Source organism: Hippopotamus amphibius, chromosome 9, assembly GCF_030028045.1.
Source record: "Hippopotamus amphibius kiboko isolate mHipAmp2 chromosome 9, mHipAmp2.hap2, whole genome shotgun sequence".
NCBI lineage: Eukaryota > Metazoa > Chordata > Mammalia > Artiodactyla > Hippopotamidae > Hippopotamus > Hippopotamus amphibius.
Genome location: NC_080194.1, coordinates 103932788 through 103957102, shown reverse-complemented (window position 1 = coordinate 103957102; position 24315 = coordinate 103932788). Strand labels below are relative to the sequence as shown.

Below are 24315 nucleotides of genomic sequence, written 5' to 3'. Positions count from 1 at the left end.
CAACTACCCACTCACCCACTCGGGCTCTAGGCACCCCGTCCCCCCTTCCCACCCAGGAATGGCTCTGTTCTCTTCCTTCCCAAGTAATCCTAGAAGCCAGAGCCTCCGAGCACTGGTCTCTGCTGATCTCGGAGGAGCTGGGGATTCAGTTTTTCTGCGGGGTTGGGGCGATAGGAGGTGTCTTGGGATCAGTTAACTTTTGGGTTGGTCCCTGTGCACAGACCATACCCACCAGGGTTCCAGTCAAGTGGCCACTGAAGGGGAGCCTGTGGAAGAAGAGACCATCTCTCGGCGCACTTCCCTCTTGCTGCACCATTGCCCTCAGCCCCTCCTCACCACCACTGTTCGAAAATAATGCTGCCCAGGCCACCTGAAGGCTCTGATCACAGAAGTGCAGACTCTCTGCACTGGTGAAGGTACTCTTTGCCCCTTGCATCCCAAGAGATTTGAAATGAGGTTGGGATTCAGATAGTTTTACACCCCACTTCTGATCCATGCAAGGACCACCCACTCACGTTGGGAGCGATGGTGCTGGTCAGTGCACACTCTGTGAGACAAACTGGCAGTTGACGCATGGATGGGGGCCTTAGAGGACCTTATGATATCGTTGTCGTGGCAAGTGGGATACCTACAGTGGGGGAGCTGACGGTTTGGGAAGAGGGCAACTATGGCCCCTATTAAAGATGGTATTTGGGGAAGAGTCTTCAGGTGAGGAAGGAGATATACCAGGAGTACTGAAGCAAGGCCATCTGGTTCTTTTTCCCAGGCTAGTCCAAGGGCCAGGAAAGGCTGAGCAGAGAGGGCTGGACTTCCCACCTATGCTTCTCCACCTCCCAGGCATGGGAGGAAGGGGCTGGTCTATGAGCTGGAATACTGGAGAAGCCAGTGGTGCGATGTGCAGGGAGGCTAGGATCCTTGAATGTCCTTTAAGGGCTGTATTGAAAGTGTGATGCAGGGCACTAGCTGGCATCATGAGGATGGGCATCTGGCCAGCAAGCAGCAGTGCCCAGGGCCTGCTCCAGGTGCCTCCGGTCAGCCAAAGCCTCTCCAACGTGCCGGAGAGGTGCCAGCAGCTCAGGTGGTGCATGGGGGCCAGCAGCAGCCTCCACCATTGGTGGGTGTTGGCCAGGGAGAGGCAGGTATGTGATAGATCCTGAAGTGGACACCAAAACAAAAGTATGTTCAAGGCCATAGCCTCCAGTGTGGCCTTGACACATGCACCACGTGCAAAGTGGCAGGGACACAAAAGACACCTGCAGGCCCCACCCCTTCCTAGTCTTGGTGCTGCCTTGAGGAGCAGGGCACCCATGGGGCCCACGTACCTGCTATGCTCCTGGCCTGGAGCCTTACTCTGCAGGCTTGATTTGAAGCTCCCCACAGGAGGGTCTCTCCATATCTATTTTCTGCTCCCCACCAACCAGACCACCTTGCAGCACACCAGTCCCTGTGAAATCACAGCCGCTGTCACAGGGACGAGCTCCAGACCCTGTTTGAACCCCTAAGTGCTGGGTAAAGATAAGCAGGAAGCAGCAGGGATCTGGGCGCCTGGGTCCCGGGCAAGCAGCGGTGGTGAGCGGGTTGGGAATCAACGCCAGGTGATTTAGCCTGCCAGGGACCAGGAAAAGCCCGGAGCCAAACTGACCTAATCAGTTGCCCTGGCAACAGCACTGCCCTTGGCTCTACCCAGACAAAATTTATTTTAGCCTGTTGCCCTGGTAACCCATGTTGCTCCCCAGGGACAGGAAGTAACAGAACCTCAGCTCTGCTGGGTGACAGCACTTCCCCCAACCTGAGAGGGTCCACCTATGCATCCTGCTGCCAGGTGCAAGGCAGCTGTAGGACGGGCTCTCCACATTCTGAGTGCCTATGGAAGTACCAAAGGGGCGCCTACGGCGAGGAGGCTGGGGCATTAAGTCCAGGCTTCCCTCTCTCCTCCGTCCAGGTTCTCACTTCTCTGTGGAGGGGGATGCAGGGACAGCGCCACCCCCTTCCTCCATCCTTCCCCCACCATGGCTCCCAGGCTCCAATGTGGAGAGAACAGAGAGCCTGACGGAGGTCCTGGGGACTGGCTCCTGCTTCCTCACCCACAGAGGCAGCCACTGGTGACCCACTGAAAATTGGGGTCAAGCCAGAGGACTGCTGCCTGCAGAGTACGGTCACCGTGCCGGCCAGGGGAACGTGCGGACTTGACCAGAAGCCCGGGGGGCAGCCTGGGTGAGTCCTTCCAGCCTCATGGTGTGGGTTCAGATTTGTAACCACCAGGAAGGGCCTGCAGGGAAGCTCTGGGAGATGGGGCAGGGGAAACACAGCCCAGTCATTTAGACATTTCCTATCAGGCCAGGGATTCTTTCCTCTTTTCAGCCTGCCTGGAGAGAGGGCCCCCAGTGGAGGCAGCACTTAGGGCTGTTCCACACCGAGAAAGGCGGCTGCAGTCCTGGTCTCAGCCTGTGCCTGGGGAACTGTTGACTTTTCTGCCCTGCAGTTGGACGCTGACCCAGCGTAACTTCTCTGACTGGTCATCCTGTCCTGGTCAGTGAGCTGGCTGGGGTCCAAGTCGGGCAGAGTGACTGGGAGGCATGGAGGTGGGGGGACTGCAGGGAGGTCCTGGGCCCAGGCACCGCGCAGTTTAGGAGACCCCTGAAAAACAGCAGGAGTGTGACTGAAGCAGTAAGAGGCACTGCACCTCCTGATCCTTTCACTCTCACTTCCAAACCTCAGCATTCTCGGTTAGGAAAGGAGTGGGGGAAGCTGGAGAAAAAGAAGGCTCCTCCTCCTCCTCTACCACACAGATTTCAGCTCCCCTTCCCTCCCTGGTTCTGAGCAGAGAATGGGAATCAGAGAGACAATCAAGGCTGACAGATGAGAACACCCAGGGAAAGAGAGATGGTGGTCCACCTTGGGAGCACCACCAGGAGATGGAAGAGGGTAGAGGCTGGAGAACGGGAAAACAGACCCAAGACAGGATGGGGACTGAGCCCTGGGAAGGTGGGGAGGCCATGCCTGGCTGGGCAAAGAGCAGCAGCTGAAGGTATTTACAGAAAAATCCTCAAAGTAAATCAATGATAACACTGTCCCGACCTCTCTTTGCTTTCAGGTTATTAAAGGTCATTGCGTGGAAAGACCCAGAGAAATCCCAAGAAGGGAAGGCTGGAGGGCCAGAGTTCCCGGGCAATGGTGGGGAAGTGAGAGCTGCTCTGACAGCAGGGCTGAGTTCCAGGCCTTTCCTCCACCCGGTGAGGTGTTTAACCCAAGCCACTGTCTTGTCACCAAACAGCCCAGACACAGTGACTGTTGACACAATATCCTCAAGTGGCAAAGGTCTGGGGAGGGGCTGAGGATGCACCTGACCAGGGCTCCTCCTCTTCTCCCCCACATCCTCCTCCCTTGCTAAAACTGGACTGCAGTTCAGGCAGGGACTGGCCCTGGCCTTGGCCAACAGCAGCACCGACCCAGGCCGTCATGTTGACTGACACGAGGCCCCTTGAGCTGGCCCAAAGCAAGACCACGAGAGCCTTTTTTTTTCTTTCAAATGCAGTTCTTTTCCAACATTGCCTGCAACAGCTTTGGTGCAGAGATTTGGGGGGGGGGGGGGGGAACATGGGAAAAAGAAAGGAAAAAACCCAGCCAATTGCACAAAGCCTTTCCCTGGAAAAGCCTGGGCTCTGGGGTGGTCAGGACGTGTGGCTCCCTCCCCCCACCCCCTGGAACGCTGGCTTTGCTGGTCGAGGTACAGACAAGGATTCATCCCATTCCCCGTGTGAAAGAGCTGTCTGGGAGTGGGAGAATGGCTGCAGGTGGACACACGTGTGTGCATATATATATATATATATAATAGGCTATATTAGAAAATTCTCTATGTATAAATATAAAACACTGGTATCCAAACATGACACCACAGCTAACTAAAGTGCTTGACAGGAGTCGGGCATGTATAAGTATGTAGGTAAAACTACTCATCCTGAGTGCCCAGGACGTTGGGAGGGAGCTGGGGAAGCAAAAACATGGAGCAAGGGGTGCTGGCCCAGCCAGGGCACCAAGGGCACTCCTCGGCCTGTCTGACCGCCGTCCCACGACAACACCACGCGTGCCTCGTCCCCACCTTTGCCCTGCTTTCCCCACTGTGCTTCCGTCCATGAGGAGAGCAGCGCTGCTCAGCTGGGCACTGGGGAGGTGTTCCCACAGGGGAGCGCTGGTCAGCCTGTGCCCATGGCTTCCTCCACCCAAGGGTTCGGGGTAAAGGGAGTGCTGAGGGCAGGAGAGGAGGACTATTGCCATCATAATTAATAATCTGCAAACTAAAACAGCATACCTCCTCTAGGCCAGGCTCTGCCATCTCGCCCCTGGGTCCCCTGCCTGGGTGGGGGCTGGAGGAGGAAGGGAGGAAGCTGCCCTTTTAGCTGCAAGCCCCAAGCAAAGCATTAGCACCTCCACCATCCCCAGACCCCGACCCTGCAAAACAAGACCCATCTGGTCTCAGACCCGCAGAAATGCCACAGGCAAGTGGTCATCAGAGCTCCAGGGAGTAGAGGGGCCCCAGAGAGCAGGCCCCCAGGGACACAGTGCTACAAGAATGGGTTGGTGGTTGGTGGTTTGGAGGCAAATGGGCTTGTTGAGGATCCAGTCTGGAAAGAAACAACAACCACAAATTGTTAGATTAGGGAGGAAAAGCTGGAGGCCACAGAAGAAATGCAGCTTAGGATTCCTTTCTCCCTCAAAATTACTGTGCTGAGGGAAGAGGTAAAATGAGGGAACCAGGAGGCCAGCAGAGGGGCAGGGAGTGCCGGGACCCCTTAACTAGCCCACACGTCCCTGGCGGGGCCAAGGCAGAGTTTCAGGAGGAAGGGGCATGCGTCCTGGCTCACATCGCCCTCTTCCCCGGGAAGGATTCTGTCCCCAGGCCTCGGGTGAAAGGCCACACCAACACCAGGCCCAAACCCTGCATGGGCGCACTCACCAAGAAGGGGTTGGTGGAGATGCTGGCCGGCTGGCTCAGTGGTCTCTGCCCCAGCTTGGCAGATCCCAAGTCTCCAAAGGAAGAGCCTGGGAGGCAAGAGCAAAAACTCAGCTGGCGGGAGCCCTGCCCACCAGGCTGGGGCTGCCCAGCTCATCTGCTTCCATTCAGGGCAGGCCCAGCTACATCTCAAGATGGGCAGCCAGCGGGGGTCCTCCCCAAAGTCAGGAATAAAAGTGAGCAACAGTCAGAGGACACAGGCAGGTCTGTAACATTGAATAACTGATGTAAAGCCCTATGCGTTGGGCCTCCCCCTGCTGGTCCAAAAGGGAACTAGCTCAGATGTCTGGCTCCCTAATATACATTCCTAACATTCACACACACACACCACACACCACACCACCCCACACACATACACACACCCCACACACCCCACACACACACACACCACACACACACACCACACACCATACCACACACACACGTCACACACACACCACACCACACACACCACACACACCACACACACCACACACCATACCACACACACACACACCATACCCCACATGCACACACACACACACACCCCCCACACCACACACACACCACACACATACCATACCCCACACACACACACACCCCACCCCACCCCCCCACACACACACACGGAGTCCCTGGGGGCGGGAATGGGGTAAGAAAGGAGGGCGCGGTCTGAATCCTTACCATTCTGCTGCTGAGTCATCGAAGTCTGTGGGGGGAAGAGCGGTGGTGGGAAGGGGCTGGCAAAAGCCCCGGTGGGTGGTGCTGTCTGGGGGAAGCCAGGCCCAGCACCGCTCATCCCAAAGCCGGGCCCTGTGGAGGGAAGGACACGAGGTAGGTGAGGTTCTGGAAGGTAGGCTGAAGAACAGTTCTTCCTAAGTCCCTCCAAGACAGGGAAATGGGATATAGTTCTTCCCTACCCAGAGGTACCTAGTGGAAGTACCCGGAATGAGCAAGAAACCATTCAGCATCCACACGTCCTGCCAAAGCTGCTCTCTCCAGCCTGTGGCCTGTGGCTTGGAGACCAGGGTAGTTACGATCATGGGGTCAGCTTTCCACCACCACTTAAACTGCATACACTAAAGCTAATTACCAGCCCTCTCTGTGCCTCAGTTCTAATGTAGGACTAACCTAGGACTGCTGTGAACATTGAATAACTGATGTAAAGCCCTGTGCGTTGGGCCTGCCATGTGGGTCAGCTTAGTAGCGAATATTATTCTCTTCTTGGCCTCGAGGTTTTTGAGAACAACCCCCCCCCCACCCCCCGCCAAAAAAAAAAAAAAGTATGAGGGGGCATGGACATGAGTTTGGAGAGAGAAAAACAGAGGCTGGGGAGGGACAGGAGACCACAGGACTCCAGATGAGGAGGGCAGGGAACAGAGCCATGGTTTCAGGTGGGACGCAGAAGGGAGGGAGGGTGGGGAAAGAAGAATCGCCACCACTACCAGTCAGCATTAACCCTTCGGAACTGGCTCAGGGAAGTGGCAGTCTGTTCTAACTCAGAAATTCTAATTCAGTGACTTGGATGCCTCTAGTTTTCGCCCACTAGGTGGCCTGGGCTGGTGACTCTGGAGAGAGTCAGGGCCAGGGGACAGTCTGGGAGGCTTACCTGTGGCTAAGCCATTGGGCTGGAAAGGGTTGGTGGAAGGCAGCTGGGCGTGAGCAGCAGGTGTGGTGAAAGGGTTGAAGGCTGGAATGGGGTAGAGGGGGGAGGAAGAGCTGGTTATTTTTTTGTCATTTGGTTAATATTGTGATAACTGAGCATTCCTTTAAAGGCGTCCCCAACCCCTGGGATCTCATGCCTGATGATCTGAGGTGGAGCTGATGTAATAATAATAGAAATAAAGTGCACAATAAATGTAATGCACTTGAATCATCCTAAACCATCCCCTCCACCTCCCCGTCCGTGGAAAAATTGTTTTCCATGAAAACAGCCTCTGGTACCAAAAAGATTGGGGACCGCTGCTCCCCAGCCCTCCCTCCAGAGTCCCCAGTTTCCTCTTGGCCTTAGATCCCCTCCCTGGGCCTCTACACGCAAGACTCACCTCCAAAGGCAAGCCCCGTGCTGCCGCCTCCGCCAGTGGTGGTGGACTGGAGTGTGGGGACCTGGGCGGCCATCCCGAAGATGCTGTGATGTGGGGAGAGAAGTGGGCATGCATATCAACCAGCACCAAGGAGGTGAGCTGGCCAAGGAACCAGGAGATGGCAAACCCTGTCCTGGCAGACAGCAGGAGCCGAGCGGGCTGGGATAAGCAAGGCCAGGGTTTCTTGGCTGGCTTTCCTACCAAAGCCCAAAGGCAGACTCCCTGACACCTGGACCTACCTGCTAGGGATGCCTCCAGCTGACGCCCCGGGGCCCAGGAGGCTGCCCACATCTGCAAGGCTGCTGGGCTGACTGGCAGGTGCAAGAGGAGAGGCGCCAAATGGAGTCCCCTGGCTGCTCCCTGGGCAGGTGTGGGAAGTAAAACAGGCGGTGCTGGCGTGAGACAGGACAGAAGGGGCAGGAGGAGAGATGGAGGCGGCGGGGGGGGCGCTGTGGGTGTGGTACAGTGGCAGGGCAGGGGAAGGGATGGCGTGAACGGCACCTACAGGTCCCTCTGAGGCAGCTGTTCTTCCCCCATCACCCAGTTCAGGAGGGCTTATCTCCCACCAAGCATTCTAGGCCATGTGAGACTCAGCCCTTCTCAATCTCCCTAGCGCTCAAAACTGCCACTGCTGAAAGAAAAGCAGCTCTTCCTTGTCCAGGTCATCATCTCTCCAGCTCTAGTTTGGCTTACACTCCTTATTCTTTCCTTAAGAGATGGAAAAGTTTGTCCTTTGCCTAAACCAGCATTTCCATTTATGGATAAATCCTATGAAGGGGCAGGTAGGAGGTGGGGTAGGAGCTGTGAAGAGCAGAAAGGCTCAGGGACACTCGGGTGACTCAGGGAACGTGGAGATGGCACTAGAGGTGCTGAGTATATCTCCGGCCTCACCAACACCCTTCCCACTCCCATCGAGCCACCTGCTCCCCTTTCAGGAGACCCCCCCTGACGACCTCCGATCAGGGCTGGGACTCGCTGACTGAGGGGCTCTCCTGCCCTCCCTGGTCTTCATAGTCAAAAAGGAAAAGCCTCACAGGGGAACTTTACAGAACAGCCCTCGAGGCGAGTCCTAGGAATCCAATCAGGTCTAGGGTTAGGGTCCAATCAGCAACCTGGTCTCCCAGGAAGAGGCCCGAGGCCCGTCATTTTAAGAAAGCCTCTTTATCTGAGTGTCTAAGTCTCATCTGCACTGTGGGGTCCTGCCAACTACTCTGGGATATGGTGAGGGTAAAATGAGGCTAGGAATGGAGAAAAGCTTGATTTTTCTGAGTGTTGGAAGACATTATTACTGAAGGGAAACACAGGATGATCCTTTGAGACCTTGCCTTGCTTCTCTGACCCTGGAAAAAGTATCTTATGTCATAGGTATGATAATACCTCGCAGCTGTATTATGCTTTTCAGATTTCAAAACACTTTACCTCAGAGGGCCTTCACAGCCATCCTACAGGGGGCAAGAACAAAAACAGGCTCCAGAGAGAGGGACAAGGGCTGAAGTCGCAGCAGTAACCAGTGGCAGAGCCACGACTCGCATCCGGTTCTTCGCCCTCTGCCGGGTCAGCTGCTGGTTCGGCAAACCCTTCCTGAGCACGGTCAGGGGCAGAGCCGTGAGGAAGGCTGGGAAGCCAGCGGGGCGGTGCTGGAGCTGCGGCTTCTCAGACCCCGGGCCTTTCCTTTGCCCGACAGACTCGAGGTGCGTGGACTCCGAGCGGACACAGCGCCCTGTCCTTACTGGGGTCCGACTTGTCAGTCCCGCTCTGGGCCCTCAGGTCGGGGCGCTCCCCTCCGTGAGGACAGGGCCCTCCGCCCCAGGGTGGGGAGAGTGCTGTGTGCCTCCTGGCGGGCGCTAGGGGGCAGAGCCGGCCCTGGCTCGGGTGGGGTGGGCTCCCTGCACTGAGGGCGCGTCCTCAGAAAGGCGGCCAACGCCTGCCCACTGCCAGAGCCTCACCCCACACAGCTGGAATTTGCAGAATTGCCTTCTAACGGCTTCAGGGGAAACTGCACTTTTAGAAACCTCCCCTTCTCCACACGCCCCCTCAGAAATATAAAAATACAACCAGGTTTGTCAGAAGAGACATCCACCTCTCACCCAAATCTTCCTACTTCATCCCCAGTGGTTCCTCATGTCACACGCACAGAAACACCCTCGTGGCCGGGGTGTGCTGGGAAGGGAATGGGATCTGCCACTGTTCAGAGATTTGATTTTGGCCAAGTCACTGGCTAAGCTGAGCCAGTTTCCTCAACTGCAAAATGGAGATCTTTCTTTCCTCATGGAGATGATACAGGGGTGCTCCCCAAGCACCATCAGTACTGGTGGGTTCTTGGGTCCAGCTGTGGGCTGTCTGCTTCTTAAGATGAGCAGACACTGGACAAAAGTTCCAACCCAGGTTCAGCCTGGGATGGCTCCAGGGGTGACACCTCCCTTCTCTTCTTTAAAACTTGGTCCTTTAAGCTCTCTCTTTTTTAAAAGGTTTTTTTTTTTTTTTTAAACGTGGAACATTTTAAAGTCTTTATTGAATTTGTTACAATATTGCTTCTGTTTTATGTTTTGGATTTTTGGCTGCAAGGCATGTGGGATCTTAGCTCCCTGACCAGGGACTGACCCCAAACCTCCTGCACTGGAAGGTGAAGTCTCAACCACTCGACCACCAGGGAAGTCCCTAAGCTCTCTCTTTAAAGTAATCACTTGCGCTAGGAATGCATTTCTGAACAGACCAATTTATAACCACCTTTATAACCACCTTTACAACCACCTTGTAATAGACCGTTTCCTTTTGAGGTCCCAGTCCTGGGAATACTTCTCTCTTGCTAAATTGAATATTTCGGTACCAATTTACATTCTTACCAACAGCATGCAAAAGGGCCTATTTCCCTAGACAATACTGGCCATTATTAATCTTTAAAAATGTTGTGAATATAACATGCAAAATTACTATTTTATTCTAATCTGCATTTTCCCTGATTAGTCAGGTTGAGGACATTTTCATGTTTTTTTCTGGGTATTATCTTCTATCCTTTGTCCATTATTCTAGTCTTTCCTATTAACAGGAGTTTAAAAAGGCACATTATGGTTATTATTTCCATGTTGTAAGCATGTATCTTCACCTTCCCTGCTTCATGCCTTTAAGGACATGAAACATTGTTTGGGGACATTTTTTAGGACATCTTTGTTTAGGATATCTTTTACCATATAGAATAACGTGACCTATGCAATTTCTCCTTGTTAGAATTTATGGAGATTTTGTTTCCCAGTATATGGTCAAATTATAAAAGGGTTATATGTTTGAAAATAATGTATATTCTATATTTTGTTACAAATTTCTACTTATATTTTTTTAAGTCAAACTTTTTAAAAGTATTACTCAAATGGTCAACTTCCTTCCTTCCTTGTCTATCTACTCCACCTATTAATCTGTGCGAGAATTTACTATAGTCTCCCTCTGTTGGTTTATCAGATTTTCATTGTCTGATAGTTTCTGCTTTACAGATTTCAAAGCTACCCTGTCAGTTACTTTTAAGTTCATGACGTGAGAACTCTGTTGTGAATTTTAACCTCTATCGATATAAAGTGCCTCTTCTTGTTCCATTCAAAAAAGTAAAGACAAAAGCAACCAACCAGTTCACAGTGAGGTGGGGGTGCTGTGGGTAGAGCAGAGAGTCAGGAAGTCTGTGCTGTGGGCTGGCCTCTGCCGCTCTGTGGGCTGCACGACTAGGGAAACACAGCTAACTGCCTCCTCTGTAAGAAAGCTAAATTTGAGGGGTTCCTTCCAGACCTCAAAACTCTAGGGTCAGAGGACCTGAGACAGAGGCTCCTGCCTTGGGTCGGCTGTGGGGTGGGAGGCATAACTTACCAAAGCTGTGACTTCCAGTTAGCATCCGACTGGCTGGCAGTGAGGGTGGGGAAGGGAAAGGGCGGGTAGGTGGGGAGGAGAGAGAGAATGTCAGTCACTGGCTGTCCCCAGACGTCTGTCCTCACAGCGCTCTGGCTGCCCTCTGTGTGCAGGATGTCCAAAGGAAGGGGGCAAAAGCTCTGGAGACCGATGTCTGGGAGCTTTGGGAGGGACCAAGTCCTCGAGGGACCTTTAGACTCTGTTTCCATCACACGACAGCAACAACACGACACAGAGTTGGCTCTGCTGTAAGAGGGATGCCTGAGGACTTCTGGAGACCACTTTGGATGCTGACCCAGCCCTTGCCCTGGGGGCCCTCTAGGGGAAAGGTCATGTCCATTCTCAAGTTTTCCTAGGACGCGGATCTCCCTTACTTCCTAGTCAGCAACCTCCTAGCGCACAGTCTGCACAACTCCTGCTGCAGTTTTAGCCATCTTCCTTACATGAAAAAATAGAACAATACAGCCCCTTCTTCCTGACAAGAACCTCATCAGACTCCTCTCATCCTTTCTGGGAGCTTCTTCTCTCTGTGCAGTTCTTCAGGCAGGTGCGGGTGTGAATGAAGGGTGATGTATGAGTGTGCACAATGGGTCACAGCTGCAAGAGAGAGAGGAAGCTGGAGAGGCAGTGCTTACCTGGGGGTGCTGGCTGGGCCTGGAACGGGGCTTGGCCGGCTGGAGGAATGCTTCCAAATGCAGAAGAGCCGGGGCTACTGCCAAAGGCATCGAAATTGGCAAAGCCCCCATGGGAAGGTGTCTGGCCTGTAGGTGGAGAGAATATAAAGGTTATGTTTATATGTAATGTAGATGCAATCTATATCATACACACTAGTTCTGAAGGCTGAGGGCTGCTCCATGGGACATCTGCCTGCCCACAGGGTCCTCTCCAGAGGGAGCTGGCAGGAGCCTGGGGCAGAGAGCCAGACACATGCAGAGGGAAAGGGGGTCTCAGAGGCCTCCAAGCTCACTCCCCAGTTTTCATCCTTACTTCATGAGGCATTACTGTTTTTGTCAGGGCCTAGTTTGGGTGGAATCACGTGAAAAAATTGTTGTTGGGGGGAAGGGCTTTAAAAAGGAAACAGGGAAACTAAATAATCACTTTGTTCAACCCTCTATCGGCTACTGCTGATCTCTGAGGGCAGGGGACATGGAACCTGTGCCAATCCCCTTGCCCCATTTTAACAGAGAGAGTAAGAAGAAGGCTCTTTCCAGTGCTCTAAAAAGAAGGGCTAGGAGCCCCCAGCTGTCATGCTTTCTGATCAGACTCCCAACATAATCCCAGCTGTACTCAACTGACCCCCACCCTCCCAGCCGTGATGCTTCCAAGTCACCATCACGTTCAGCCTTGTGCAGAGAGCAAGGGCCAAGTGAATGCCTTGTGTGATGGGGACAGATGTTGTAGGAAGGTTCTCTTCCCAAGTCCCACTTACCCCCAAAGGCTGGGAACGCAGCAAAAGCTGGTGCCACCTGGGGAGCAGCAAAGGGGTCTCCACCGATGTCAGCCAGCAGGTCAGTACTGGCCTTCTTGACAGAGGAGGTGGGAGGTGGCTGAGAGCTCCGGGGCTGGGACGTCCGGGGCTGAGACTGACCGACAGACTTGGAGGAGAAGGCAGTACATATAGTACTTGGAATCCCAGTCATGACCCAGGCCCCTGCATGGCTCCCCGGACTGCCCCCAGATAGGCAAGTGGAGAGAGAAGAGAGGAAGAAACTGCCCTCAACCGAGAGGGTTCCTGGAGAAGTTGCCTGAGCCCTTCTCATACGTAATTCCTCTGTCCTCTCAAGGACAGCAGCTCCCAGAGCCACACATTTTAGAGCACATTAGTCAAGGTAACCTTGAGATACACAGGGATGTCGCCCGACAGCCCCCTGGAGCTATTACCTCCTCATCTTTCCTAGGTGCTTGAAGCAGTGACCTGGCCACTGTTTTTCCTTGGAGGAATGGTCAGGTTTGAAGTGGATACTCTGACTTTCCTAAATACCACTTCCTGTTGGGTTCTTTCTTCCAAAACATACAAATCCAAGGTGAGAGATGCAAGAAATAGGTAATAGCAGGGCTGAGAACCTGCTCATACCTCCTGGACCATCGTCTGCTAAGTCCAGGGGATTTGATTTCAGAAACTCACACCCCTGTCTCCCAAATCCCAAAGTAATGCTGAAGGGAGATCTGAGAGTCACCTGGCTGGAGGCGGAGGCGGCAGCTGAGAGAGCTGGCACAGGATCCCCCAGAAGTGTCCGCGGTGGCTTCCCTTCTGGAATGGAGCCCTGGACGGGGGCAGAGGCGCCGCCTTTGGTATAAGCAGGCCCCTTGACTTGGTCTGGGGGGACATACCTTGGAGAAAGAATAGTTAGGCTGAGAGGAGAAGGGTGAAACCTTGGACCTTGCTCAGCTTAGGTGCTTGAGAAAACACAGGTTACAGCAGTCAAAGTCCTTTCCTCATTTTCCCTAGTGATTCTGTTTTTTGAACTAAAGGGAATTTAGCAACTTAGCAAAGTTCTGCCCAACTTGAGCTTCCCCTTTATTGTCAGATGCTCATTTTTTCCCCCACAGGGACATTCAGTTTGCTCTGGCTTGTGCTGGTCTTCCCCTTGTCTCTCCCTCCTCTTTCTGACACGTCAAACCATCTGGATTTCAAGTAACAACACTTGCAATCATGCTGACCGACAGGTGATCCTATTTTCCAACTTCCTACTCAAGGGCCCCCTTTTATTTCCTGAGTGTGTCTTCAGATTCCTCCTTCTCTGCCAACCTCATCTTCTAAGTGCTCACGATCTATCCCGCCGGCTCCTGCAACTTCTGATCAAATCTCCTTCCACCCCAGTGGATGTGGTCTCTACTCCAGATTTATCTTCTTTATCCCGAGGACACCCCCAGAAGGGACCCCAAAATGCTGTTTTATCCACACTGGTCTCCTTGCTCCCTGCCTTCTCTTCTCCACCCCATAGTTACCCCCCACCATGCACACACCCCAGAGATCAAACAATAGGAAATGACACCTGGAGAGAGAAAAGGCAAGAGAGAACAGAGACGCTGTTTCCTCAGCAGGAAAACAGGGGACATATGAATCACGGGTTAAAAGCATAAAGCTAGAGGATATGTGCTCCCAGTCACCTCTTTCCATAAATGAGATCAGCTGAGCTATAAAAACTAACCCAAACTCCCTAGTGAGGGGCCTAGCTCTCCCCTCAAACCAATCTACTGTCTCCCCAAAAGAGGGGGCATCAAATCTGCAAGGCTAGTGACCAAGAGCAAGTTGTTCTTTCCTGTACCTTTATCATTTTGAAGTCAGAATTCAGCCCTGAGTGGAACAACCCTCGTCCAGCCTTTGAGAGAAGCCCCAGTTCAGCTCTGGAAACTGGACTGTAGGATGAAGTACATCTTTGACACATGTCTCCAGAGCAACCTCCCTCCTCCTCCTTACCATCTCTTCTTCTCATATTTTTCCTGGAGAAACTCCTTCACCTTCTGAGGATCCCTGGAATCTGGTATTAAAGATGTGCGAGCATCAAAAAGCCCCAGCCAAATCTTCCTGCAGACCTAAAAGGATGACGGGGGGTTGGGGCAGAAAGCGTGAAATGGGAGTGATACCATTTCCTGCTCATTCATCAATAAACGTTTATCGACCACAGACACAACGTGAGGGTCTGGGTACGCCTACAAAACAGACATAATCCCTGTCCTTGCGGAGTGGATCGTCTAATGGGAGGTCATGCCTTAGATAAATAAAAATATGTTTATAATGATGCATTGTGACACATCTTGTGAAAGAAAATAGAGGGCCATGAGAATTATGGGAAACTAAATTTGGATGGGGGTGGGGTCAGGAGCAATTTTTAGAGCTGTGGCTTCCAGAATACCCTTTAGGGGCCCTTGTTTGCACCCTCCAAGTAAGTCCATCACCCATGAGTTAGGGGTACTGCTGACACCAAGGCTGGCATCTTCCCATCAGCAGATTTAGTTGGAGAAGGGGTTTAACTCACTTTCAAGTGAACAACATGGGCTTAAACCCGGTTGTTGAGGCTGAAGTCAGCAGAGCTGGCTCCAGGCGCTCTTGCTCAGAGGGGCTGACCCATCAACCCTCAGCGCTCATCACTGTGGAGCACTTCCCCCTCGAGTGCCCAGGGGCTACCCCGACAGAGAGTTTGCTCCTTCCCTGATTCTTCCAACAAGGGGCTAGATAAACCTCAGTTTGTGTAACTATGATTCCGTAAACATATACGTGGACATGAGGTAAGATACCTCACATACTGAAAAATAAGAGACACTCAAACAAAAAAGAAAACTGTAGGGTTTTTCTATGATCTTGAGGCAAAGCTCTGTCGACAGACAGGGCAAGTGCAGCCTGGAACCCCTCCATCTGTGGTGGCTCACCTCGTTTCCGCGAGATTGCAGGAACACTACTTCAGGCTCAGTGAAAGTTGTCATGGAGATAGACTTGACACGATGAGGGGGGTTCAGGCCTCTCCTGTTGGAGAGAAACAGAAAAAACGGGAAGTGGTAGAATGCCGTTAGCACTGCGGGTCTGTTTATGGGAGGAGAGGGAGGGAGAAAGGATAAAACCACATGTACACGAAACTCTCTGACTGAAGCTACTTCCTAATTCAAGGAAAGAAGGGAGGCGAGAATGTTCTGGAGGCCTCTCATGAGACAGGGAACCCCAGTCATTCTGAAGAGGAAGGTAGAGCCTGCCCATCCAGAAGCCTCCTCTACCTCAGCTCAGACCACAGCAGCCGAATGTTCAGGCTGAGGGCTACTTCTGGGAACTTGGGCATGCAGCCACTTCCCATTTCCCGCTTCATCACTGAGACCTACAGCACATCCTCAGGGTCCCAGAGCCCATGGAGACACAAGTCCCTCAAGCACGATGGAAGGCAAGAATGACGGTATTATCATGGCCCCTGGCCATTCCTGATAACACCAACACAGAAAAGACTTGGAGACAAAAAGAATTCCTAGGCTGGCTGGTCCTCCTCTCCTCCACGCAGGAGGCCTGCATGATGGAGGGATGGAGTGGGTCTCTTTTCAGGAAGTGATCTTTGGGAGAAGTATTCCTGACTTTCTCTCACTTCTAGATCTTTCAACGAAGCAGGAGGAAGTCAGGTTCAACCATGAGCTATGAGACGGGCATGAGTCAGGAATGTATACCCTGCAGGGATGCCCTTTGCCGGCTCTGTGTGTTCTGTTAACTCCCTGGGAGTCTGGCTCTGCCCACAGATGCCCTGTGGAGATTACAGCCGAGAAGGCGTCCTTGCCCCCACTTAGCTGCCCTCTGGAGTGTTTCAACACAAGCTTGGGGCTAAGCCAAGCAGGGTTTCAGAGGTTCCCCTTTCCTCACCTTCAGCTTTACTCTAGTTTGAACTTAAGGCCCTCGTTAGATGAAAACACAACTGGCTGAACCAAGACAAATAAATTAGACCCTGGGGCCAGGAGTGAAAGACCACGGGCACATGCAGGAAACCCCCTGGAAAAAATGGGCAAAGCAAGACGTGAAAATAAAAGTAACTCTAGAATAGGGTCCTGGTTGACGCCCTCAGGAAAGCAAACAAAATTTACTAGCTGGAAAGTCTAGGGAAAGGTGAAGAAAGCACACATCCAAGCTTACAGGTGCACACGCTGCATGAAGGTGTCCCGGTGAGCCTGGTGGGACGGCAGCACGGGGGGTCAGTATACGTGACAGCTGCCTGGGCAGGGAGAGCAGACAGATGACAGAGTACAAGGGAAACAGTGAAGGGCAGCTGCTCTTTCGGACAATAAATTACGGATTATGGGATTCTAAGCAAGGACAGGAAGGACACTGGAGGCTACAGTTGGGGGCGTTTTCAGCAATTCTGCTACTAGACTTGGATAGGTCTCAAAACACCCCTTTAAAAGATAAGTGATATCAAAGAGGACAGACGCCCTGAGGAAAGATGAGAGCCAGGGAAAACCAAAAGCCAGGCTTTGTAACTCAGTGTCAAACAACAGCTCTTAAACTTGATTTGACCTGAAGACTCTCTTCTGATTGCATTTCAGAGAGATTCCACTTTTCTCTCCTAAAGCCTCTCTTACCAGTGGCTTGGTTCTGTTTCGTTCTGAAGTCCAGACATCCTACTTTGATACTCTTTCCCTTGCCCTTTCTCACCTTAACCACTGTGCCCTTCCCCCTGGGGATGCCAGGCCTTTCCGAGGTCTAGCCAGAGCAGACCTCTGCTCCTATGATCCCGGGCCGCCCCATCACCTCCCACTAACAAATATTTACTTTGCTAAATAAAAATACAAGGCATTGTGGTCGGCACTGTGGGGGATACAAAAATCATAGGACCACATGATCACTTGCTCCCAAAAAGGAGCCAGGGAGCCTGGATGGGGTACTTCTCAACGCAGCAGGCGCACGCAGTCAGATCCGGGAGGCTGTGGCGCCAGAACGCAGCAGTGAGGGGAGAGAAATGGTCATGGGAAAATAAAATGTATTATGTTTACACTAGAAAAGCAGATTCTAAGCCTAGCACGAAAAGGTCATTGACATTTCCTGAAAGGACAACCAGGAACTGTTAGCAAAGTGTAAACAGGGAGGTGTGCTTCCTTGGGAGGGGTGGGGGGCGGGGAACTTGACCCACTCATCAATCTAGAGGGGATGCTTACAGCAACAGAACTTCCTACGGTTGAGCTTGGACTGGAGGGGTTTTGGGGGCGGTGGGGGGTGGAGATAGGATAAAGGGAAGGCAGAGAAAAGAAGTGATTTAGGTGCTTTGGGCCAAATGAATCTGATGGAACAGGATGTTTCCATAGCACAGTACAAAAAGCACTGCTCTGACCTTGATGTCTGTAGACTGGATTATGTATAACCAGAGCCACGGTTTGGGGGCAGGGAGAGTCTACAAGGCTACACTCTGCAGCCCAGGAAGAGGGCCTAGTTACATGGCCTATGAGTCAGAGCGTTTGTCTCTGAATCATAGAGAGGCCACTGCTGGCAGAGAGAAGCAAAGAATCAAGAGCCCCTCTCCCCGCAGAAGCCGAAATCAAATGGTCTAGGAGTGTTGTGTGTTACTGGGTACAAACCAGGGTTAGGCACTGGGCCAGATGGGAATCACTGGCCTGGAATTAAACAGACCTGACTATCCAACTTGTAGCCAGTCTCCCCAACAGAACTCTCAGGTTCTCCCCAAAAGGAGTGAGAACTCAAAGGGGGCACTGCCCTTTGGTTATCACAGCAAATCTTTTCTGTCATTTCTAACCAGGAGGAGCTGGCGAAATAGAGATAAAGGTATTTGCCCAGAATAGGGCAAGTTTTTCTAATTGAAAGCAAGTATGTTACTAGGGCTCAAGCCTTCAGCCCAGTCATGATGCTTTTTTCTACTTCAGTTTCTTTTTTGTAGGGCGCCTAAGCGGCACTTGAGGTACTGTGACTCACTCTCTGAAGCACTTTGAGTTACTTGGCAAGTGAAGCGGCTTGCAGAGATCCTAAAATCTGCCCAGTCCTCCCTCTCTTTGCCCCTCTCCCCTCCCTTTGCTTCTATTAAGCATAGTACTGTTTCTGCAAATACCATACCTTTTGTTTCTCTGTGGTCATCACCCTCAAACTGACCCATATTTTGCTTCTATCTTGCTTCATAAAAGCCTCAAACCTGCTCAGCTGCTCAGATGAGAAGGGTTCTGCCAGGTCAACAGTGGAAAAAAACAGTTCCACCCAGCACCCAAACTCCTTCATTTGTGCCAGATTTGGACTTGGGAATTCCTTACCTCTGAATATTTGTGTTCAAATTCATACACCCTAGATTATGTTTCTTTGCCCCTGGGATTCCACTTCTCTGCCTTTGACTTGAGGATTCAACTAAACCAGGCTGGCTCTTATCTTGGACTCAAACATTACCAAGAATAGTCCCTATCAGGAAGGCTCCCCTATTACCCTGCTCCAGGGCCAATTTCACTAATTTTAGGGAATTCCTTCCTAATAGAAATTCCCCTGCTTTGACACATTTCATGAAGCTCCTTCTCCGTGACAACACTAAACAGCTCCCCTCATGTAGAGCCAAGTGGAATCCTGATATTACCTGCTACTTTCCTCTTCAGGCTTAATCTCAGTCCTTTCACATCCCCCCCCCCCCCCCCGCCCCCCACCCCTTTCTTCTCATCCCTTTGGTAATTTAGTATTTTCTTAGGAGCTTTTCAAGTTGTCCAAGGGCTGTATATGATAAAGTGCCTAAATCTGTCCATCTCTGCCTGGCAGAAGTGAATATGAAAGGTGAGGTGTGCGGGGATGGAGGGACAGGCCTAAAATAAGGGCAAGGCATATGTCTACCTCTCCAACCCAAACAGATGAAAAAGTACTAAATTACTGAACAACACACTATACCTTTCCTTTCATGGAGAGAAAAGTGTTTCAGTTAGGAACAGCTATTAGCCAGCCAGCCAGGGAAACTAAGGCACCAGGAGGGTAGCAACTTGTCACAAAAAAGAGGTGTGGACACCCAGTCCAGAGCTCTGTCCACCTTAATCCTGACTTAATCCCACTGTCAGAGTAAAGCTGTAAAGAAGTAGAAGAGACAAGCATCCACTACTGAGACCTGAAGGATGATGGATTAAAGGGACAGACCCAAACTGACAGGTCAGGGAAGCGTGTCACGTACTTGGCTGAAAAACTGGTAGTTTTTCAGATAGTGCCTAGCCTGGATGCCAATGAGATCTCAGGCCTCGGCAACATCGACTTCCTTTTAAAAGAAAAGTGGTTCATCCATTGAGGCATCCAAGCAAACCAGAACAAGAAAGAACACTGAGGCACTGCTTTGGAAAGCAATCCTTTTCAGTGGCAATTTTTACCCCTCCCTAGCTTCAAATGGCAGATTCATCTTCTAGTGGAACAGTTAGAAACATAACTAAACAGACAAGCGCATGAATAGATTGGGGAGAGTAAAAGGATCCATATCCAGGTTAAGGAAATTAGGTATTGGAAGAAAACTAAATGAATAAAACTAGGTCAAATTTGGGACCTACAACTGTGGCAGCATGTATGTAAATTTAGAAACGGCAGAAAGTAGCAGCCCCTCTCTCAGGCCTTCACACCAACACTGTGCGTTTCTGCTAGAGCTGAGCAAAAATGTCTCATTTAAAAAGCCAGAAAGAATGAGCTCGCACATGCAGGGGTGAAGGCGTAGTCATACCCACCTACCACTATTAGACTCTCAATTTTTCTTCAGATCTTAGGAAATTCAACTGTGGCTGAACAGCCAACTTTGCTATATCAGTCAATCCAGCCAGATGGGAACCCTGGCAATTCTGCTCACTGCCCCCAGCACACCCCAGCCCGCTGAGCGGTCCACAGTATCCTCTTTATTTTAAGAAAAAATATTTCTTCTCTTTTCATCTGCATACCTCAGTATGAGCTCCCATCACTCTCTAGCCCATGCTGAGCTTTAGTGTACTTCATAGCACTTATCACTACCTGCAGTTATATATCTCATGATTTACTTAGAGTGCATGGCCTCTACTAGCATGCAAGCTACATGGATGGGACTTTGTCAGTTTTGTTCATTACCGTATCTCTGGTGCCTAAAACAGTGTCTGGGGCTTCACAGACACTCAACAAATATTTGTTGACTGACTGACTGACTGACTGGATGTGCAAGATATTTGCCTACTACTACAATTTCACTAGCACCACAAAATCCTAATCTGTGGACAGTCAACCATGCGGATTTAAGATGTTAACTGGTGTGTGGGTCACCGTGGAGCCATGCCTCTCCATCGCCTGCTGGACTGTGTGCCCCCTCCTCACTCTGCAGCCAGCAATAAGCACACCCCACCTGCCAGCTCCCAGCCCTTCCCAAGGTACATGAAAGGACACAGGTAATACTTTGCAAAGCCCCCTTTTAAAGCTTCACATGCTTTGCCCTAGTCCATGCTAATTACAACTCCAACTAGCAAAGGAGAAGTACCAAACCCCCAGAACCCAGGCAGATGGTCACAGTCAGGGCAACTACCACTTTCTTGTAGAGGTTCTTCTGATATTTATCTCTTTATAATCTTTACATGCCTTCAGTTCAGCTTCATTTATTGGTCCAGCTTCTTGACCCTTCACTCTCCTCTCACTTCCTGCTAACAAACGGTTGGCCTAGCTTCTCATTTCCCAACCACCAAAATGTGTTCCCTAAAGTCTACCACCTTGAGAATCACTCCGACTGATTCTCATAATGCTTTACCAAAATACTAAGCAAAAATGTCCTTTCTAGAATCTTTTGAAACTAAAACGGGGCTGGGGGGGGGAAGCTAGTAGACTCCCACCACTTCGTCCTATAAGAACTTAAGTTCCTGAGGAGCTAAGCCCCTAGCTGGAAGTATGTATGCTGCACACAGGGACAAGCCTCTTGAGGTGCTTCTCAATCAACCTTAGGCCATCATCACCCCCACCCAGTGTCTGTCCAGACCACAGATGTCTGACTTTTCACCAGTGAGCTCAACAATAATGACCACAGGGGTAAGTGGTAAAGTTCTACAAATTGTGCACTGACGTTTAAGGAGTTAACTTCTCCAGCAAAAGAAACCAGGTTTTTAATGTGAGTCAGATCCCTTGGCCCTCCTGTCCTGATTGAGGGATATTCATTATAGAAGGGAAATGTTGTCTGTGGGATACTTTAAACCAAGATCTATAAAATAATGATGTCAGCACTTGCCGTTTATTCAGTTTTAGCTTTGATGCCATGGCAGCTAACCATGGCAATGAATTAACACTGTTTCCTGACATTTTCTTCTTGGGACCTAGACTCTGATATGACATCAGTTTTATCCCTCTGCTTCCTTTTACTTCTCTCCAGACTCTATGATCGGATTTGCCTTTTCATAACAGGAACTTCAGGAGTCTGCTCTCTTTGTACTCTACACTATAAATATTCCTAAACTTTGCTCCTATTCTCCTCAAAGCACTTGTCCTAGTCTCCAGTCTCTATCCTTTTACTTCATTTGAGCCTCTGTCTCCACTTTTGATACACTCATGTTTGTATTCTAAACCACTGTCCCAGGAGCCACAATACTTTTACTGAGCCCAAAGTCAAGTCTATCCTCACAGCACACAAGTGAGGTTGATCACAACACAGAAGTCTGGCAAAGGAGGTAAAAATCGAATAGAGAAATAATCCTAAACTGCATGAGGAGACCTGGATCCTCATTTCTGGTCTGCCATGATCATAGCTAATATCGAATAACAAATGCTGAAAACAGCAACCCCCATCTGGCGTTGGATAAGTTACTAAACGTCTCTTTGCTTCTGTTCTCCCATCTGTCACGCAAGAACAATACTGCTCCCTCCTCGGCTCCTAAAGGTGTAAGAAGAAACAAGGAAAGCACTCCTAGTTAAAAATGAAACCAACCAAACCAATGTAATAATAATAAAAAAAAGTCAAAATAAATCCCTTGATAAACTTATAAAGACAGACATACCAGTTTGGTATCAAATGTGAGTCATGCATCTAACCAGATAATTCCCTAAGAGGTAAAAAAGAACCTTACTATATAATAAGAAATCTGGGCTAGAATTCTGTGGCTCTAAATTAGCTCAGGCATGACCAAATACAGTACCAGTGACAAAGTAGCACTGCAGATTATACAACAGCCCTCCCCCCCCAATCTAGAAAGTGTTGCCAGATGTTACTACGAGGAGCAAGCCTTGGCAACAAGGAGCTTAAAAGTGTGAATTATTACACTTAAGGATGGCTCATTCCGATCCCCAAACCTTTGGAAAAGTTAAGTTCTCTAACAGGGCAACCCATCAGCGTTCATCTCTTAGATCTGTAAGAAATCTCCCTCTGGGTAGCATTCCAAAGCCCTGAAAGATTAGGATCTGTTCCTGAACATTGGAACGTGGCTCTTTACCTGCCATTATCTCTGTGCTGTCAACCTGGGTTCACTTACCTATTTTAAATTGGCTTCTCCATCTCACACTCCAGGGTGGGCACAAACCCGAAGAAAGGTATCCCTTCATCTTGAGCCTAGCTTGCCCTACCTCTTTCCTGTTTGCCCTCCACCTACATGAAGTTTCCTTTCAAGGTGTCTGTCATTCTCTGGCCCTTTAAATCTCGAACCCCCACCCCCACCCCAGTTTCCTTCAATTCTGCCTACTTTCTCCTCACTTTCGGATGGCCTCACCTCCTTTAGGGAGTTTCTCCAGTTCTCACGCTGTCTTTCCTTTCCCCTGCATCGCGACTCCAATCGTGTCTTGTCGCCTTTGGTCCTTCCCCTTCCCCATGACACCTCTGGAGCAGAAGACCCTCTGCTGCACATCCGGCGCGTCCCAGGCCTCCCCGCCGCCCCCGACCTCGGCTCTGTCCCTTCGCCCCAGGTCCCGCTGTCCCCAAAGGCGACTCTCTACCGCTCCTTCCCTGTCCTGCCCCCGTGCCGTTCCACTCACAGGAGGCCGGAGCAGGTGGTGCAGACGAAGCTGCCCACGGTGATATCCACGTAGGTGACCCCGCGCTGGGCGCACTCGAAGCAGTGGCGGTTCCCGGCCTGGCTGCAGCCTCCCAGCTCCCGCACCCGGCGACACCACACCTCCGAGGCCGCCTCCGCCTCCGCCTTTCCCCCGCCGACCCCGCCACCCGGCCCTGGGCCCTTCTTCGCTGCCATCACCATGGCTTTTCGACTCCTCGGACCTCCTCCCCGCAAGTCAGCAACTGCCCCTTCAACCACTGCCGCCTTCCCGCCTCCTCAGCCGCCCCCGCACGCCCGGCTGCCCTGACAGAAGCTAGGGAGCCGGCGGCATCCGCGCGAGACTCCTCAACGCCCTGCTTCCCCCTGTCCTGCACGCTGATTGGCTAGTCTCCTCCACCTCCTCACTCTGATTGGCCGGGCATTGGACTGCCTAGAGTTGCGGGAGCCGCCAACGCCACGCCCCACTACCTTCAGGCCTCCACGCCCCACTACCTTCAGGCCTCAGGCCTCTTGGATTGGCCTGCAGAGACCCTGGCCGCAAGAATTCTGCGCGCTCCCTCCTTGTTCCCGCCCCCTCTCGCCACTGCCTCCAGGGCGGCCCGCCTCCGACACTCGATTGGTGAGCCCTCGGAACTCGGGCTTCGACGCTAACTCTGATTGGATGTCGAGACTGTAAAGATAGCGCGCGAGAAAGAGTCGTTTTCCCGCGCGTGCGCACCTGTGGTCCTCCTGGCGGATGATGTTAATTCCCGCTAAATTTCAAAGGACTAGTTTCTGCTAGACTGTGCGGAGACGGACGCAAAGCCGAAGGGAAGTGGCCAAATGAGGGTACAAGGGGAGAGAGAAAAGAAGGGCGCTCTCAGAGGAAGGAAGGGAGAAGGAGAGGGAGTGCTTTATAAACTCTATATGTATGTATGTGTGTGTATATATTTTTTGTTTGGTTTGTTTTGTTTTTTG

General features: G+C 51.3%; 1 protein-coding gene across 5 annotated transcripts; it reads right to left on the bottom strand.

Annotated features, from left to right (window-relative positions):
- Nucleotides 1-83: 83 nt before the first annotated feature.
- Nucleotides 84-23807, bottom strand: AGFG2 (ArfGAP with FG repeats 2). Of its 5 annotated transcripts, none has more exons than XR_009055556.1 (14): nucleotides 22843-23127; nucleotides 15334-15427; nucleotides 14384-14499; nucleotides 13140-13293; nucleotides 12392-12557; nucleotides 11598-11723; nucleotides 10924-10956; nucleotides 7314-7434; nucleotides 7036-7118; nucleotides 6600-6680; nucleotides 5675-5803; nucleotides 4955-5040; nucleotides 1323-2637; nucleotides 84-1153 (listed from the first exon to the last, which is right to left on the bottom strand). XR_009055556.1 is itself a non-coding variant. In XM_057749961.1 (13 exons), the coding sequence occupies exons 1-13, from the start codon at nucleotides 23557-23559 to the stop codon at nucleotides 4563-4565; spliced, it is 1470 nt and encodes a 489-aa protein (XP_057605944.1). In that variant the 5' UTR covers nucleotides 23560-23807; the 3' UTR covers nucleotides 2506-4562. The 5 variants fall into 5 exon arrangements, 2 of the variants coding, with proteins under 2 accessions (XP_057605944.1, XP_057605945.1); XR_009055554.1 differs by lacking the exon at nucleotides 22843-23127 and adding an exon at nucleotides 23339-23807 and having other exon boundaries at nucleotides 93-1153; XR_009055555.1 differs by lacking the exons at nucleotides 10924-10956; nucleotides 22843-23127 and adding an exon at nucleotides 23339-23807 and having other exon boundaries at nucleotides 93-1153.
- Between the last annotated feature and the right edge of the window lie 508 nt (nucleotides 23808-24315).